This window comes from Ictalurus furcatus, chromosome 3 (genome assembly GCF_023375685.1).
Source record: "Ictalurus furcatus strain D&B chromosome 3, Billie_1.0, whole genome shotgun sequence".
Lineage (NCBI taxonomy): Eukaryota > Metazoa > Chordata > Actinopteri > Siluriformes > Ictaluridae > Ictalurus > Ictalurus furcatus.
Genome location: NC_071257.1, coordinates 29,662,749 through 29,681,336, shown reverse-complemented (window position 1 = coordinate 29,681,336; position 18,588 = coordinate 29,662,749). Strand labels below are relative to the sequence as shown.

The 18,588-nt window shown below is 37.7% G+C and overlaps 2 protein-coding genes across 4 annotated transcripts; one reads left to right on the top strand and one right to left on the bottom strand.

Annotated features, from left to right (window-relative positions):
- Positions 1–2,816: 2,816 nt before the first annotated feature.
- LOC128606018 (caspase-6-like) lies at positions 2,817–4,889 on the bottom strand. The gene is made up of 4 exons (XM_053621964.1): positions 4,513–4,889; positions 3,527–3,603; positions 3,253–3,428; positions 2,817–3,024 (listed from the first exon to the last, which is right to left on the bottom strand). The coding sequence occupies exons 1-4, from the start codon at positions 4,692–4,694 to the stop codon at positions 2,869–2,871; spliced, it is 591 nt and encodes a 196-aa protein (XP_053477939.1). The 5' UTR covers positions 4,695–4,889; the 3' UTR covers positions 2,817–2,868.
- Positions 4,890–8,987: 4,098 nt separating this feature from the next.
- LOC128606015 (GTPase IMAP family member 7) lies at positions 8,988–13,930 on the top strand. Of its 3 annotated transcripts, none has more exons than XM_053621960.1 (4): positions 8,988–9,313; positions 11,104–11,207; positions 11,700–11,763; positions 11,839–13,930. In XM_053621960.1, the coding sequence occupies exons 1-4, from the start codon at positions 9,307–9,309 to the stop codon at positions 12,681–12,683; spliced, it is 1,020 nt and encodes a 339-aa protein (XP_053477935.1). In that variant the 5' UTR covers positions 8,988–9,306; the 3' UTR covers positions 12,684–13,930. The 3 variants fall into 3 exon arrangements, with proteins under 3 accessions (XP_053477935.1, XP_053477937.1, XP_053477936.1); XM_053621962.1 differs by having other exon boundaries at positions 8,990–9,313; positions 11,736–11,763; XM_053621961.1 differs by lacking the exon at positions 8,988–9,313 and adding an exon at positions 9,389–10,465.
- Positions 13,931–18,588: the final 4,658 nt, after the last annotated feature.

The window sequence follows — 18,588 nt, the reverse complement described above, 5'->3', positions numbered from 1 at the left end:
ATTCACCCACTAATAACTCACTAATAATAACTGTATTAAACACAGCTTATTTAAAAATGGTAAAAGAGGTAGTTTTACCTTTAACTAATTATTAGTAAATTGGTCAGTTCTTGATAATATTTTCACTCTGTATAATTCTTTTTGGAGTGAATTAATGTCACTGTTACAATGGCAATTTGTTTGCCTGAGCAAACATTTCTTTTAATTTGGATGAAATGAAAATAATGATTCAGTATTTAAATATGAAACCTTAACACAAGCCAATAAATTCAAAGGTACTAAATTAAACATCACAGTCAAGTCTGCAATAAATTCAATTCTTTAGGGAACCAGTTGGAATCCATAGAGTTTATACTTCTCACAATTTACAAAGAAATATATTCGCAGTTGTAATGATTTATGAAAATAAAAGATAAAATTTAAAAAATGTATAAAAATGATAAATTATGGAAAAACCTGAAGTGACTAATATCAGAGAGTAAATAAGAACGATAGTGAAATCAGGAACATGATGAGAATATACAGGAAATTTTCATTTCACTCTGTATTTCAAGATACCTTGCGCTTTGGTCCACCAGTAAATATCAGTGTCATTTCACCAATAAGGATTATAATTAATACATATTTCTTAAAACTACCAGATATTTATTTTAAACCACTGAGTATCTGTCGTTTCCTAGTTGGTGTTTTTTTGTTTTGTTTTTTTACTAAGTGACCAAGCTGTTTATTAGCTAACTTCAAGAATTCCAGCTCATGTTCCATAGGGTGTGTGTGTGTGTGTGTGTGTGTGTGTGTGTGTACACATTGTATGCTCAGAAACCTTTGCACAATGAAAATGAAAGTAACTGCCACCTATGCAAAGCGAGAATAAACACGCCCCACGATACTGAGTGATCTAATCTTGTGTAACTTGTTGAATAACATTCAGTAATGATTTCCTTTAAATGTCTATTATATTATAATAATTGAAAATGACGTGTGAATTTGCATGTTTGCTGTGGTTACTAATAACGTACTTAAGTAAATTATAACAGTGCTTAATAAGATATCTATTAACTATTATTTTTTCTACTTGCACATGACTTTTACTGGCTTGTTGCATTTGCGAGTCGATTTGGACAGCACAGTGCCTCGGTCTTGGAGTTATATTATGTCTTATGAATATTTTAATGAAGATATATTCATTCAGTCATTTTTAGTAACTGCTTTATTCCGTTCAGGGTCACGGTGAATCCAGAGTCTATCCTGGGAATACCAGAGAATTCACACTGGATTGGACAGAAGTCCATTACAGGGCATGATGTGTATATATATACACATCATGTATCATACCCCCCCCCCCCCCCCCCCCTTGGGACATGCGGGTAGCCCACGACATGGTGGCCTGGATCATGGACTATCTCACCAGCAGACCACAGTACGTCCGATTGCAGGGCAGCCTGTCAGATGTGGTGATGTGTAACACCGGCGCACCTCTAGGAACTGTGCTTTCACCCTCACTATTCACCATATACACCTCTGACTTTAGGTACAACTCTGGTAAATGCCACCTCCAGAGATTCTCTAATGACTCCTCTATCATAGGCTGCATCAGTGAAGATAAGGAGGAGGAGTACAGAGGCGTAGTGGAGAGCTTTGTCTGATGGTCTGAGGATAACCACCTTCAGCTCAACATCGGCAAGACCAAATAACTGATAGTGGACTTCCACCGAAACAGAAAGCCCCCAACACCTATTACCATCCAAGGGGATAAAATAGAGATGGTGGACTCATACAAGTTCCTGGGAGTGCACATCAACAGTAAGCTGGACTGGTTGGAAAACACTGAAGCTCTATACCAGAAGGGGCAGAGCAGACTGTTCTTTTTAAGGAGGCTCAGGTCATTTGACGTGAGCAGCAAGCTACTGCAGATATTCTATCAGTCTGTAGTAGCCAGTGCCCTGTTCGTTGCTGTGACATGCTGGGGAGGTGGAATTAAGGCTGGGGAGGCTGACAAACTCAACAAGTTGGTGAAGAAGTCCAGCTCTGTTGTTTTTCACAAACTGGACAATCTGGAGACAGTGGTGGAGAAGAGAATAAGAAACAAAATCAGGTCCATTTTGGGAAACCCTCTTCATCCACTGTATGCTGAGCTGCGGCAGATGGAGAGCACCTTCAGCCACAGGCTCATCCCCCCAGGTGCAAGACGGAACGCTTCAGCTGTTCCTTTGTGCCGACAGCCATCAGACTGTACAACACTTAGTCCCCCCCCCCACCTTACTTTTGACGTTTGACTACACTACAAATACAATGTTACACTGTTTTCATATGGGTAACTACTTTTTGCACTGCTCACACATACATCACCACTTCAAAGCTTTCGTTATATGTCTACATTGATCATACCATACAGCTGCAATATGTATATACTATTCTACATATGCGATATGTACATGGGATACTTGCATAGTTGGACTGTACATTGTTGCTTGCTGTATATACTGCTCATATGTATGTGTGTGTATATAATTATATATAGATATATATAATGTATATAGTTATATACAGATATATATAATGTATATAGAGTTTGCGCTTATGTCTATACATATGTATACATCCTGTATATACTCTTTATATATCCCTGTATTGTTCTCCTTACTATCTCTTTTAACTCTTCTTTTTTTTCTTTTCTTTTTTTTTCGGCTGCTGCTGTGACACCCTAATTTCTCCATCTGGGGATTAATAAAGTATTATCTTATCTTATTTTATATCCCACACTGTGCTCAGAGAAAAATGGCAATGAAACATTTGGGAGCTACAAGAGTCAGCTTTTATTGGTGAACTGAGTCAAATTATCTGACTCCCTTAAAATAGCCAGAATTTTGATCAATCTTTTTTTTCATACCTACCCTCTGCTACAGAGTAACACATGAGGAAATCTGCCCCTTCTGGGATGGTGTAGATTTGATCTGCTTCCTCATCATCACTGCCCTTTGTCATCATGCTGGTCACAGCATCTTCATGTTTCTCACCAGCGCACGCCTGCATTCACAAAGTTTGGTTTTATCGTAATTTATTTGGAATGTGATTAGTGTTTATTCACAGATTATCATATATATATATATATATATATATATATATATATATATATATATATATATATAAAACTACAGCATGTATATATGTATAGTTTCCTGCTAATGTAATGAAATGACTGATGGTATAAGTAGTCCAGTATTTTGAATTGCTATTAAATGGCATCACAGTCACCTGGAAGATGAAGATCTTGGGCTTCCCTACAAGGCTCTTGCACTGATCTCCTCTGAAGTAATCTGTTATTTCCTTAATCTTAATCTTATCATCCTTGGCATAAATTTGCCCTTCTTCCCCATGAGTTAGGAAAATGCAGACAAAACAGTCGGCATCCTCGTGGTTGGCTGTGGCAGCTGTAGTTTAAAAAGTTCACAATGTTGACACTGTACAACACAATTTACAATAAACAAATCAGTTCTCAGAAACATGTTGAAGTTCAAGAGGATTGTACCTTTACGTATTTCCTCTAGCACTTCCTTCTTACTTTTGTCATTATGTGGGTTCATTTCAAACCCTAAGTCTTGAAATCTGAAATACAAGTAGCAAAACTAAGTTAATTTTATTTTTTATGACTAATTTTAGGTAGTTTAATCTTTAAAGCTTGGAACCAAATAGAAAATAAATTGGGGTATTTTTCCCTCTCTGTGTCACATTGCGAGACGTAAGGGAGTAGAGTACGGAAGCAGGTGCAGGTAAAGACGTATTTATTTATTAAAGTGCAGGCAGACAAATCCAAATCGTAATCCAAAAACGTAGTCAAGACAGGCAAAAGGTCAGGCGATCGGCAAACAGGCATAAACGGGGCAAAGCATGAATCAAAGTCACAGTCACAGAAAACAGAATCAAAACACAAAACAAGAAACATGAACTAGTACTGTGAACTGGGAGCGCAAAAACCAGCGTGGATTAAATCTACTAATCTAAAGTTTAACCTAACTAAATTTATCAAGGAACATAACATGGACAACGTATCTGACTATACTAACTATATCTAATACTCCGCGAGGTGTACAGGGACGCGAGCGGTATATATCCCAAATATAATCAGCTCTAAGCGCTGGCAGCTGAAAACAATAAAGCCACATCCCCGAACAACAACCAATGACAAAACAGGGAGCAGACAAAACAGAAACAAAACAAACACACATGTCCACAGTAAACAATGTCACGGTTGTCAACATCCAAAGAGCATGCGCTCGCTGAGCACTCGTGCACGTAGCTCGTGTATGCGCACGCCCTCTCATCTCTCCGAGCGCGCTGCCAGAAGGGGAGATCGTGACACTCTGAAAATACATACTTTGTTCTCAGGATAAAATTTACCAGAGATTTACAGGACACTTGAAATTTTACATAAACAGAGAAAACAGTTATCTAGTCAGTATTGCTTTTTCGAAAAATGGCACTATCATATTTGTTTGAATGTTTGTGAGTGTGCACCTTTCTCTGAGATTGTCTCTGTCTTTATTTGTGCCACGGCGTTTATTTAAATATTGAAAATTTTCATGGTTGAAGATTAGTGCCTTGCCTCGCCTCTTGTGGGCCATCTTGTATTCCACTGGTGAATCAGTTTTACTGGCGATCAAAAGCACATAATATACTTTTTTAAACACAAGACTCATCTATATAACTCTAATGCAAGAGCTAAAACCTAGTCTGATGCAGTATTAGAAATCAAAGGAGGTTTAATTGTCAGGGAAAATATAATATTTAATGAGGTCAGTTATAATGTGACAAATATATTACAGACTGCAACAGATTCTTGGACACTCTTGGTAATATTTAAGCCTGGCCAGAAACCCTTGTGTGAGATTGCTTATGAGGAAATTTACAAAGCAGTGATTAGGATGAAAAGAAAATGGACAGTTTATGGCCATTGATGGATGTATACGGATGTCTATTCATTGTTTGAAGGGCTGGTAGAAGCTGCTTGAACCTGTGGGGACAAATAGTCTTGGAATGACTGTCACTACATATATTACAACAGTGAAGAAATGTACATCTTATCTGTGGACATGTGGATACATTGAAGTTAATATAGAGAGGAGGTCAGCGCTATCTGGGAGATTCATTTGGCTGGTGGGACGAGAAAGATTATTTGACGCTATGGTGCTATGGTTAGGTTGGCAAGGTTAGTGGGCGAGATGTTTTTGCGATATATGGTATGCAGTCCAGGGACAGAGAGTAGCAGAGTGAGAGAATGAACCTCACATGGAGCAGGAAATGACCCTATGGCTGGTAAAATATCCGCTGATGAGTAAAATATCCGCTGAAGGCATACAAAACAAAGGCCTTGATGCTTGGTCCTACTTTAAGGCGGGATTTGTTGGAGAAATTAAAATGACAAGAACACCAATCGCACAACAGCTTTTTCCCCATTTTAGATGCGTTTTTTCTGTGTCTTAGTGGAATTCATGCTGTACAATAATGCAGCCACTCAGTCTTTTTGCCACTCAGTGGGCGTGACCGCTGTGAGTTCCGGCTACCGTGAATGTTATCAACTCAAATGAGCGTCTATGTTAGCATCACTCATCCCTACTGTGATTGGTGAAAGCATCCATGTAGCTAACCCTAACTCGGAGCCTCAGACAAGATACAGACTCAGAAAAATATAGAATAACCTCAGTCCATAGTTCACAGCCAACATAAACACATGACACTAGAAGTGTAACGCCAACACTGAGGAAGCAGTATGATATTCACTTTTGAAGCAGTCGCGATCAGTAAAGATAATTATCACTTGCTGTGTTACTGTTTTCCAATAAATACCAATGAAATTTTCTCTAGAGCTCCCTGCCTAAATATCACAAACTCTGCCAGGCATTTTCAGTGACATTAACACTATATAGTGATGAACACTAACTTACCTGTGGTCATTTCGTTTCCTCACCTCAAGTCTATGACTCTTTTTTTAACACATTTATTAGATAATTGGAAAACATGTTGGAATAGTAATAACTAAAAAAGCGAGTAGGATATTAACACATCCTTTCTGAGTGTGCACCGTTCCTTCCCATGACAACCACCCATAAACTGAAGGTGAGACTGTCTCTATAAACTCCTTCAGCAGGACAAAACAGTGTCATTCAGCTTTTATGTGAACTCATCTACTGTGTATTTCTATGTTTTCCTTTTCTTTAACTATTGTGACCTTTAACTAAGACTAACCTAACTAAGGTTCCTTTATCTTTTCACTCATTTTCGCACATTGTGGTTGAAGCACCAAGTGTTAAACCGGTCTTCAAAGCCATCAGTACACTTGGCATTGCTTCTAATGTTTTGTGGTACTTTGAAAAGAGTTTTTCATTTCAGTGTTCATTTAATGTTTACCTCCTTTTTTAATTTGTGTAGAAATCAACTGTTTAGCAACAATACACTCCGTCTCAACAATGGTTGATTTGGTTAATGACATGATGTGCTGGAGTAACTTCAGATTCAAAAACTGATCACTCACCAAAGCAACAGCTGATTCCTCTAAGAAGTGTGTCAAGTGCAATGTAATAAAGCTTTAATAGCTCTGACTTGTCATTGTCCATTTGTCCTGCTGTTTCTTCAACCAAATACTGGTGTAAATTCTTATTTAATGTGCACTGCCATTTTGAAGGTGCAGGAGCATCATCCAAATCGGTGACCATATGGCTTTGCTGCACAAAACCATCAAAATTAGATTTTGAGATTGCATGCAGTGTGCAGCTGCACAAAGGAATGACGTATGACATAAACCTACAATAATGTATGCTTATTGTATTACAGTCTTATATGATTTATATCTATACATCATGCTACACCCAAACTGCATATTGTAATTTTAATAATCAAAACTACTTCTAACACAAACATTTAATAATATTGAAAGGTCTGCTGCTGGAGACATGCCATTGGTTGTTGTATTTGAATAATTAATGAGACATCACATGATGTCAGAAGTGGAGTGCCATTAACATAATGGCATAGATTCAGCCCCCAGACAATTTTGATTTTAGCCATGCCGAACAATGGCCAGAATGGCATCAGAGAGCTACAGGATAGCTACCAAACTGGACAAAGAAGAGGCTGAAGTACAGGTCTTTTTGTTGCTTTATTTGATAGGAAAAGAAACCAAACAGTGAATCAGACATTTACATTCAGAAATTAAGAAAGAGAGGACTGTGATACTGTAATCAAGAAGCTTGACGACTACTTTGTACCCAAGTTAATGTCATTCATGAATGAGCACGTTTTCAGATGAGGGCTCAAAAGCCAGGTAATATCGCCGAGGAATATATCCGTAGCCTCCATGAGCTAGCGAACACATGGGACTTCAGTGCTGCTAAAGATGAAAATATTCATGACAGTCTTGTGATTGGAATTCAAGATCGAAATTTGTTAGAAAAGCTTCAATTATTGCCTGACTTGACTCTCAAAAACGCCATACACCTCGTGAAACAGGACAGTCTGAAGAAGTCTGTGGACATGTCAGTGAACAGGCTGGTAACCTTAGTGCTCAAATCACTGAGGTGGCCACACCTCGTATGTTTCGTTTCACTGTGTAATGTACCAGATGTATATGGTTGAAATGACAATAAAAGCCAATTGACTTGACTTGATTTGACTTGAGGAGGAAATGCCATCATGATGAAAGAAGCAGAGAGCTTGAAACAAAACTGGACTGAGCATGTAACTGAGTGGAGATGTAAAAGTTGTGGAAGATATCATGGAAAAGGGGACATGTGTCCTGCAAAAAAGTGTGGCGTGTCAAAAATGTAGGAAAAAGGGTCACTTTACTGAGGTTTGTTGAAGCCGAGAAGTTCATGATGTCAGCAAACCACAAGAGGGCAGCAACGTAACACACTTCCTTGGTGAGTTAACTCATCCAAGTGGTGCATGGATAGTAACACTCCTCACTCAAGGCACAGACATAGATTTAAATTAAAATTTAAAATTGATACAGATGCTGACAAAACAGCGTCATTTCTGAGAAAACCTCTGTTTTGAAGTACAAGCCACAACTGAAAAATGTCGGTGTGAAACTTGAGAGCCACAGAGGTACATTGTACTGCAGAGGACAGTTCACAGCTATGATTACCTTCAAAGATAGGCAGTATAGTTTTAAAGCATCTGTGGTGACTGGTCCCATGTAAACAATCTCCTTGGCCGTGTTGCAGTAACTGCAATGGGTTTAGTCAAGAGGCTGGAAGAGCTTCAATCTACCTCTTCTTCCGAACTTGGATCAGTAAAGACTAAACCCATTAAAATCTGCCTGAAAGTGGATGCCGTACCATACAGTGTGCACACTGCAAGACTGGTGTCCATGCCCTTGCTCCCAAAGGTCAGCTCATGATGGGCAGACATAAGAACTACAGTTCCTAATTTGGAGTCACACCTGCAACCAGCCTGGTCTGATCTTTGGAAAGTTAGAACAGCCAATCAAAAGACTACGATTAGTGTCAGAACATTACCCGAGTTTCCACCATGAACTTTTGTTGCAGTCAAACTGGATGATGACTTTCACAAAGAATTTCATGGTCAGGATCAACTTGTGACTACTATCCCTGATAACGCCCCAGAAATTCCGGTACAGGAAGAACAACCAGGAACAGATTTGCCTGAGTCTAATTCCAATCACACTACTATCATTTCACCAAAGAGGGTGAAAAACAAGGTCTGGACGAACTGTCAAAACCTCACAGAGAAATCAAGATTTTGTGTGAGAGAAAAAGAGAGAGGGGGGAAACACACAGTATAAAATGTTTGAGAAAAACGTTTGTGAAAAAAAATGTGTGAGGGAAGTGTGTAAGAGAGAAAAATATGTGTTTCAAGCTACTGCAATTTCATGATTCCATGTTCAACATGTTAAGTAACTCATAAGGAAGGAAGAAAGGAAGGAAGGAAGGAATACAATTCCGTTATGCTTGTGAATGTAATGTGTAAAATACCCATTAGGGGCGGTCGAGTACCTGTAAGTGAGTAAATCACAGTATTTTTTTAAAATATATATTATTAGTACAGTATTTATTTTACATGTACAGATTCGCTTTAATGAAACATCACAGAATCTTTTTGCTATCTGGGATGGATTTCAAGGAAATAAGGGAGAAATATTTGTCTCTAGTTCCGGCTTGATGACGTCCCAAATCCTGTTTTGTTTAAATACTGCTGTGTGAGAGGAAAGGAAAGTGAAACTGATCATTCAGGGGAAACTCTGAGAGACAGTGTGCGCCACACAGCTGAGAGACTCCGAGACCCACAAGTACCATGGCAGGTCCGAATTACATTTCTATTAATTTGATCATACGTCTAGATTAGTATTATAGCTAATGCCTAAAGTAACCTAATCGTGTCTAAACATTAATTATTGTTATTAGCATATTTTATTTCTTGCACCATTTAATTTTATTAGGACTCGTTTTAAAATCTAAATTTTAGTCTAGCCCTGGATGTTTTTTTTGCCTGGAATTGCCCAGGAACTTAGTGGAATTAACCAAATGATAAAATCTCAAATATATTACGTGTTAATTTTTAACACAGCTGCGTGTCTAGTTACGGACAACACATTTTTTCTTGCTTTCAACACCTTTAACACATATTGGAGTTGTTGCATCTTCGTACAAATCTCTCTGCCATCTGGGAAGACAAGAGTCCCACTCCCTTCCATTTGAAAAGCTGTAAAAGAGCAAAAACTGTTTGTTAGTTGTTTGGTACAAAATATGGACAAATGCCTTTGGGCTTTAACTGAGAAGTTGTGTACAGAATCCCAAATTGTGTAATTTTGCAGATGTGACCTCTGCTCTCCTAATGAACAAAATGGTGCTGTAGACTCACCAGGAAAATCAAGCTAACTTGCGAATATTTATTTTCCTGCCTTTAGCACCTCAACACAATTTTTTTTTTTTTTTTTTTTTTTTTTGCACAACCTAATTAAGTCATCCTACATTACAGAGATAGTGTAAAACATTACAACCAAAACCCCATCCACTCTTTTTGTCACGTTAACCTTGTGAAGAACTTTTGGCCTCGACATTACTGAGCTAACTAATGACACTAGAAGTGTAACGCCAACACTGAGGAAGCAGTACGATATTCACTTTTGAAGCAGTCGCAATAAGAAAAGTTAATTATCACTTGCTGTGTTACTGTAGAGCTCCCTGCTTAAATATCACAAACTCGGCCAGGCATTTTCAACGGCATTAACACTATATAGTGATGAACGCTAACTTACCTGTGGTCATTTCGTTTCCTCGCCTCGGGACTCTGACTCTTTTTTTTTTAAACACATTTATTAGATAATTGGAAAACATGTTGAAATAGTAATAACTAAAAAAGTGCATAGGATATTAACACATCCTTTCTGAGTGTGCACCCTTCCTTGCCCATGACACCCCCCGTCATTGCCGTCATCGACTGAAGATGTCAGGTGAGACTGTCCCTCTGAAATGAAAGGTGAAATGAATAAAAGTGCTTGAAGTGGGCTTCCATCCATTTGTGATATTGTTGTGCGTCATGATTTATTTAAATATCTATCACAACTTTTAGTACTGGCTTTACAGGAATCATTACATAAACAGACGATGAAAGGAAACAATTCAAAAAAGCACTTCCATTTTATAGCCCTCGTCTTGGAAGACTCAGGAGTTGGAATCTTCTTATGGCCGTTTTAGCAAAGCATTTTCTCTGTATCCCCTTTACAGCTGTTTAGTAATATTCTTTATTAATTTTACTCTACATTTCAATTAAGGTATTTTTCACCACATTTCCTTCATGGGCTTATCTTTCCCCCCAAAATTAACAAGTTAAATATTCACACTGAGATATCATGTTGGCAAAATTACAAATAAATATTAAAAATCTGTATTGAAATTACTGCCTTATGCTTTTCCTTGATTGGTCTCATATGATAAAGTTGCAAGAATTACTTTGATCTATTGCATAAAAATTGTTCTTGCAGCACGTTATTCTTGGGGAGAATAAGCCCACCCAATTTAGCCCCTGATGTTTTCAAATCCTAGAAACGTCCCTGAGCCTGAACATATAATTTCTTTGACTCTCTTACAGCTTCCGAAAGTGAGCACACAGAACAAGTAAAGAAGTACAAGACCTGGCTGCTTTCTCCTATACTGTTGGGATGTTTTGTGCTTGTGGCAGCTTTTGGGATTCACGTAAGTTGAAATATCATGACTAACATAATACTTTTATTATTAAACCTAAAGTTACATTATGTGCAAGAAAGGGACATGCAGCCTAGCATTAAATAGTGCATAGCAGTTATTGAATACTCCATCTTATTCATTTCAATTAAATTTTATATGTAAAGCGCTTTTAACAGTGGACATTGTCACAAAGCGGTTAGGGTTACGGTTAGAAAAAAAGCACCTTGTTTTAAATAGGTAAGGACACATTGATGCTTGTCCATGAATCCAAGATTAGCTATAATTAGCTAATGAACATGGTAAATAAACCATGAATGCCCTACCCATGAAGATATTTGCTCCCAATTATGCAACTACATGAAAATGAACTAAATATAGTATTTACTTTATGTTGGTGCTGCATGTCTCCACTAAATATCTGGATTCTGTTTTCACCAGTATGTTGAATCAATTTTGTACTTACCAAGTTGCTTTAGTATTTACATTGTATATCTGACATAGTCCACTCAAAATGCCATTTTCCAATACATTTTGAAGCAACAGAGCAGCTCTTCAAGTGAGCAAGGTATGTATAATAATGTAAGAAAAAAAATATTCCAAAAGTGTACCAAGAGATGAAACTAATTTCATGTTCTAACAGTAACAGAATTCAACAATGACCTTCGGATCTTGCTGATTGGAAAGACCGGTGTTGGCAAGAGCGCAACAGGAAACACCATCCTCGGAAAAAAGGCTTTTGAATCTGAGACCTCATCTTCATCTGTAACCTCAATGTGCGAGAAAGTCCATGAAAGTATATATGGTAGAAAAGTGTCTGTTATTGACTCTCCAGGACTGTTTGACACTCAGTTATCTGAAGACGAGGTGGTCAGTCGGATTAAGCTGTGCATTCCATTCTCTGCCCCAGGACCTCATGTCTTTTTAGTTGTGATTCAAATAGGTAGATTTACAGATGAAGAAGAAAAAACAGTTAAGCTTTTTCAAGCAATTTTTGGGGAAAAGTCTTCCAGTTACACCATGGCTCTCTTCACTCATGGAGATCGACTAAAGGGGAAAAATATTCATCAGTTTGTACGCAACAATTCAGATCTTTTGAGTTTCATCAAGAAATGCAAAGGTGGATACCATGTGTTCAATAATGAAGATCAGAATCCAGAACAAGTCATCCAGCTCCTGGACCAGATTGATAAAATGGTCACTGTAAATGGTGGAGATTATTACACTACAGAGATGCTTCAGGAGGCAGAGAGAGTGATAGAAGCAGAGAAACAGCGGATCCTGAAGGAGAATGAAGCACAGAGACTGAAGGAGATAGAAGACCTGAGGGCGAAGTTTGAAGGAGAAGCCTTTGAGAGAGAAAGAAAGAATGTTCTGGTGGCATATGAGACAAAGGCCCGATGGTATGCTGAAAGAAAAATCTCACTGTTTGAAAGGATACTCAATTATCTAAAGGCAGCTTACAGAAAGATTCGTAACCTGTTTTAAACAACATGACCAGATTTGCTTTTAAAGTAATAATATAGTCTCAGATCTACTTTGACTGTGTTACTTTTTTGTAATGATACTAAAAATGATGTGTGACAGCGAGGCCACAGATTATTGTATTTTCAATTAAACAAAATTATTCTTCTAGATTTAGTGTTATTAAAATCCACAATTAAATGGATTACTTCCAAGTATTCCATGGTGACGGAATTATTTTCAGGAAATTGGACTAGTGATTATAAGCAATTTTTTAAAGCAATCTATAAGCCAGCATGGGCAGCCATAACAGGAATGAATAGCAGTGATGCAGGCTGAAACATTAACTATAATACTGATTTGTTGATATGAACTTTTCTCTGTCTTTTCCTCGTATTGATAATGTTGTAAAAACAGTATCTTCTGGTTGACTTTAATTCATAATAAAGACTTTTAAGGGACTTGATGAAAATGATTATAAAAGGCTGATTGTATTTTGAATGTCTATAAACTCCTTCAGCAGGACAAAACAGTGTCATTCAGCTTTTATGTGAAATCATCTATTGTGTATTTCTTTTTTTTCCTTTTCTTTAACTATTGTGACCTTTAACTAAAACTAACCTAACTAAGGTTCCTTTATCTTTCCACTCATGTAGACAGTTGTGTGTGAGTTCCTTCTCAAACGCAAGCTGAATGAGCTGGGCCTTACATGTGTGGCGCATAGAACATCTGTGGTCTGTGAATACATTCCTCCAAACTGGAAATGAATTTTCACACATTGTGGTTGAAGCGCCAAGTGTTAATCTGGTCTTCAAAGCCATCAGTACACTTGGCATTGCTTCTAATGTTTTGTGGTACTTTGAAAAGAGTTTTTCATTTCAGTGTTCATTTAATGTTTACCTCCTTTTTTAATTTGTGTAGAAATCAACTGTTTAGCAACAATACACTCCGTCTCAACAATGATTGATTTGGTTAATGACATGATGTGCTGGAGTAACTTCAGATTCAAAAACTGATCACTCACCAAAGCAACAGCTGATTCCTCCAAGAAGTTTGTCAAGTGCACTGTATTAAGAAGAATAATGACTGACATAAGAACTTGCTGGCCCAAATTTATTGGTATTGGTATTACAGCTTACGGTAATAATGCTAGACTAAGTGGGCATGTTCCTTCATCCTTTTCTGAGGATGGAGGATATTGTTTACAGGACACAGGATGACTATACTTCACTTTAGCTTAATACAGTGTATATGTTACTTGCCGTGCTTCAACCTTATGTAGCCCATAATGTGCTAGGTATGTTACCGCGTTCAGGATGAGGGGTGGCATCATCACTGCCCACTTTGGAAACCGGAGACAGACATCTGGGAACACACAACTGCAAAACCCATCATTAAATGTTCAATTTATGCCCCAGACCTAGGCCTTGTTTCCTTGGCTGAGCGCCCATTTGTGAAAAGGCATAAGATTCCTTCTATAAATGTATCCATTCCATTTAAACTGTATTTGACCATATTAAGGTAGTGTTAAATCTACTCATGCCACAAACCACATTTCCCATCCTGCACTGCGGTCCACAAACATGGCTGCCATGGACTGCAATTCCCAGATCACACACACCTGCATCCAGTTCACAGCTCAGTCATAGCTACCGTATAACGATTTAACAATTCACTTCATAGATTGTGCAGTATATGCTCCATTCCTCGAGTTTGTGACCACTGCTCTGTATTATTTAAATATTGCAACTCGTATACTTTGTATGACATATCCATAGCACACCATATATATATATATATATATATATATATATATATATATATATATATATATATATATATATATATATATATATATATATTTACACAACTACTTTATTCTATTCACCAATCTACGGTTCAGAAAAGAAACAAATCACTTCAAACTACACTGTTGCAAAGAGACTGTAATTAAACTAACTCACAAACTCACATCAGCACAACATGTCAGCAAAAGGAACCATTATGCAAGGCTGCCTAATCCAGATACTCGTACTCCCTGCAAAACCCGAATTCCACATTAAGTAATCACCACCTTATTCTAATGTTACGGACTCAGATACCACATCTGTAACAGGCGTACAACACCTTACAGAGAGTTCAAAATGTGCAGACTACTACTGCCATCTGATCTTACTAATTACTCATCACTGGACATAACCAGCATTTAAAGAGAAAATATGCAGAAATTATTCATCATTATGCAACATGAATACCACACGCCAGAAGAATTCACACTTACACTGCTTACACTACTTAACAATGTATAGACACGTACCCGTAATTATGGCTATTCCAGCTCTTGTTAGCGAGTCAGTTCACTGGACTTACTTACATTTATTACTGCTGTGAAGGTACAGTGCTCTCTAAAACCAAATGTTTAGGCTACGATACGGACCACATTGGTCCTTGTGATCAGGCAGAGACTGTAACCTCGGGTCTGTTTTACTTTTCAGGGTTTTTTTTTTTATTATTAATTTGTTAAGTACATCACTCACAAGGAACGGGTTCAAATGTCAGCTGATCAATTTTATCATTAGTCAGGCAAAGATGTCGATATGCCTGTGCAGAAGAAACAACGTGGCACAACACATACACTACTATTAAAGTTCTCTCCGGACTGATAACATCAAAAAATACTGATTGATTTTAATTTTTACAGAAATATGTTTAAGCATTTATTTATATATTGAGTCACCTTGACTTTAATGTGTAGTGTGAAGTTTGATAACTAAAGGATTGTAAAAAGGGGAAGAAAAAAAAATCTCTCGCACGCGCTCTCTCCCTCTCTCGCGCGCTCTGTGTTTAGATGAACGTCATCATGGAATTCAAAACACTTTCATTCAGTTTCCAAACAGGGAATCACACGGAATACTAAAATTAAAAGAATGCTTTGGAGCACGCATGCTTTTGACCAGCTGTGTACACTATATGGAAATAAATATGGAACTGTATACAGTCCGCGCAACACGGTCTCAATCCAGTCTGGTGTCATGCCAGGAGACTTAGGAGCCAGGCCAGACAGAGTCCCTCCCCCATAATTTGGAACACGCACAGTAACACCATAATACTAAACGAACAATAAACACACATAAAACTCTTTCAGGCGAACCACACAGACAGTTTTGCAAAACACCAATCATTTTTGAGTTATGACAACTTTAAATTAATTTCAACCAACGAACCACACTGAGTTGGAGAAATCACCTTTACCTCTACAGTCAAATGTATTCAATTAAAACTCATTTAATAATCTGTATAATAAACACAAGTTTTAAACTTGATTACTCATAAAAATCATGTTGTTCCAACTAGTTTTTCCACATTATTTAAAAGGAATTTAAGTGTTATGTACTTAATTACCATAATTGTGAACACAATTTTTATAACTTACTAACTTCAAGTTGAATAACAATAGTTACTAAAATACTACAAATATTATACCTAACATCTCTGCAGGATTTATAGACAAGGCACCGAATGAAACGAGCAATATAGACAAAAAAGAAACACTCTGTGTCGACTACCTTTTATCTCCCATAGAACTATCCACAGCCCAAAGGCTGCTGAAAGAGCAAGCTAACTACAATTGAGCTATTGAGATTATAAGGCTGTATGTGTGAATGACAAACCAAACCATGTATTCTATAATCTGGGCTAAGACCTCCTTTTAGGCCTGCAGAAAACTATTCCTTTTTTTTTTTATCTCTCTGCTCACACGCCATCAAAGAGAAACCCTTTATTATAACTTAATTTATAGAATATAAATGAAAGGTCCAAATGGACTTTTTCCTCCACATTTCGAGCGTCTGACTCACTCATTTCTCAACAATGGCTTCTGGGGCCTGAAAATGCACACTTTTTTCCACCTTCAGTCTTCCTTTTTCCCTGGATCACACAATCTGGGAATATGTTGTTATATATTACAGGTCTAGAAGTTCTTATTTACACAATGGGCAGTCTGACAGATGTCTAAAATATTTACAATGTTCTTGCATGCTCCCCAATTTTTAAAACACTCATACAGCAGTTATTGATACCAAATTAATTATAATACACACAGTCTCACCCGACTCACAGAAAGTCTGTACCAGATTCAAACCATTCGAAAACCGCAAAATATCTCACAATGCTCTGCATTACCAAGCTCACTCTGAAGAGCACACACATAGTTTTTTTTTTTTTTTTTTTTTTTCACACAGAAGCAGGCCTGCACAGAAAAGAACACACACTCACTCACACTTATCTCCAAAACTAATTTTTGGAGTTTATCACACACGCATGCAAGCTCTCACACCAATATTATATTCACACACTGTTACACCTATTTATATTATCACGCACACATTTGTTAATACACATTCATACACCAGGCACGCTTCTCTTGACGGGTCCTTTCCCCGAGTTGCGTGACCCAGACCTGGGCCCAGGATTTATACCCCTCTCTATCCAGATCTGGACTCAATCCAGCGGTATTAGGGGTCCCCCACCAATGCAGCCGCCACCTCGTGGCCGGTATCTGGGGTTTGAGGCCTCATATCCACCTGCTTCCTATCCAGCCCTGGAATTTTTTAACCAGCGGTATTGCAGGACTTTCACTCACACAACACATACAATTTCATTAAACAGTCTTATGAACTTTATTCATAGCCCTTATACAATTACAATTGGTTCATACTTCTCTTACCTCTTCTCACTCACCCAAGGTTCTTTTGGAGACCAACTTTAGTCTTTCTTCCCACCCCGGGGGCTTCCCAATCGTAACAACAGACCACTAAGACAGAGCTTTGAAATAACAGGCGTCTGCAATGCCTTCTTCCTATATGGCCTATCTGTTGCTTAGAGAGTGAAGTCCCACGGGAGAGATTACAGACATATAGATCTTAGCCCAGTCCCATCTGAGTCGCTAAATGCTGGCCCAAATTTAGCCTATTACCCAAAAACACTTAAAATTCAACATAGAAGCAAATACTCACATCTGTAAACCCAGTTGGAGATAGAAAAAAAGACACCAGCCGTGAGTGAGAAGAAGCAAGGGTCCAGATTTATTGGTTCCGTTCCACCACACGAGATCCACACCGATGAGAATTCTCAGAAGTGATCTGACACCCAGAGCTCAAGCTCCAGTATTTATACTGTATTTACACAGTAGATAACCAATATATTTCAGAAAGACTATGATATCAATACCAGTAGGGTTAAAAAAGAGCTCATCTACATTACCATTATGTTTTGAAAAAGGCCTTTCCAATTTACCATTAGGTTCGAAAGTGGAGAGAGACAAAACAATTTAGAGAGACCTTGGTCTCACTCTTATCTCACGGGGGCAGCTTGACTCAGCTACCCTTATAAATGGCTCCTCATGGTTTTCTCTTAAAATTAAGGCCTTCCTTGCGAGACAAGAATCTTCACCATCTGAATTATGAGTAAGTTATTTTTCTGTATTTCTGGTTTATATTTTATTTTCATATTTGCTCTATATCTCTATTTTATATATAGTTATACTGCTTGTAAAATGGTTTACTGTACTTCCTACTTCATAATATCATTATATTACCCTTCTACTATCCTACATATCCTACTACTTTTTATAAAGAGTATTTTATAAAGAGTATATATTTTATTATTATAAGATATTACCCTTATAATATCTTAATACTCCTTTTTATTATTCTTGTAAAGTTATAATATGTGTGTGTGAGAGAGAGACAGAGAGTGTGTGTGTGTGTGTGTGTTATGTCTATATGCCCGTCCTTGACTGTACGAGAGTGTATGTGTGTGTGTGTGTGTGTGTGTGTGTGTGTGTGTGTGTGTGTGTGTGTGTGTTTGCACTCTTCAGCTCTTATACTTCTTTTTGACTTTTTGACTAATAAACCATAGTGTGTTACTC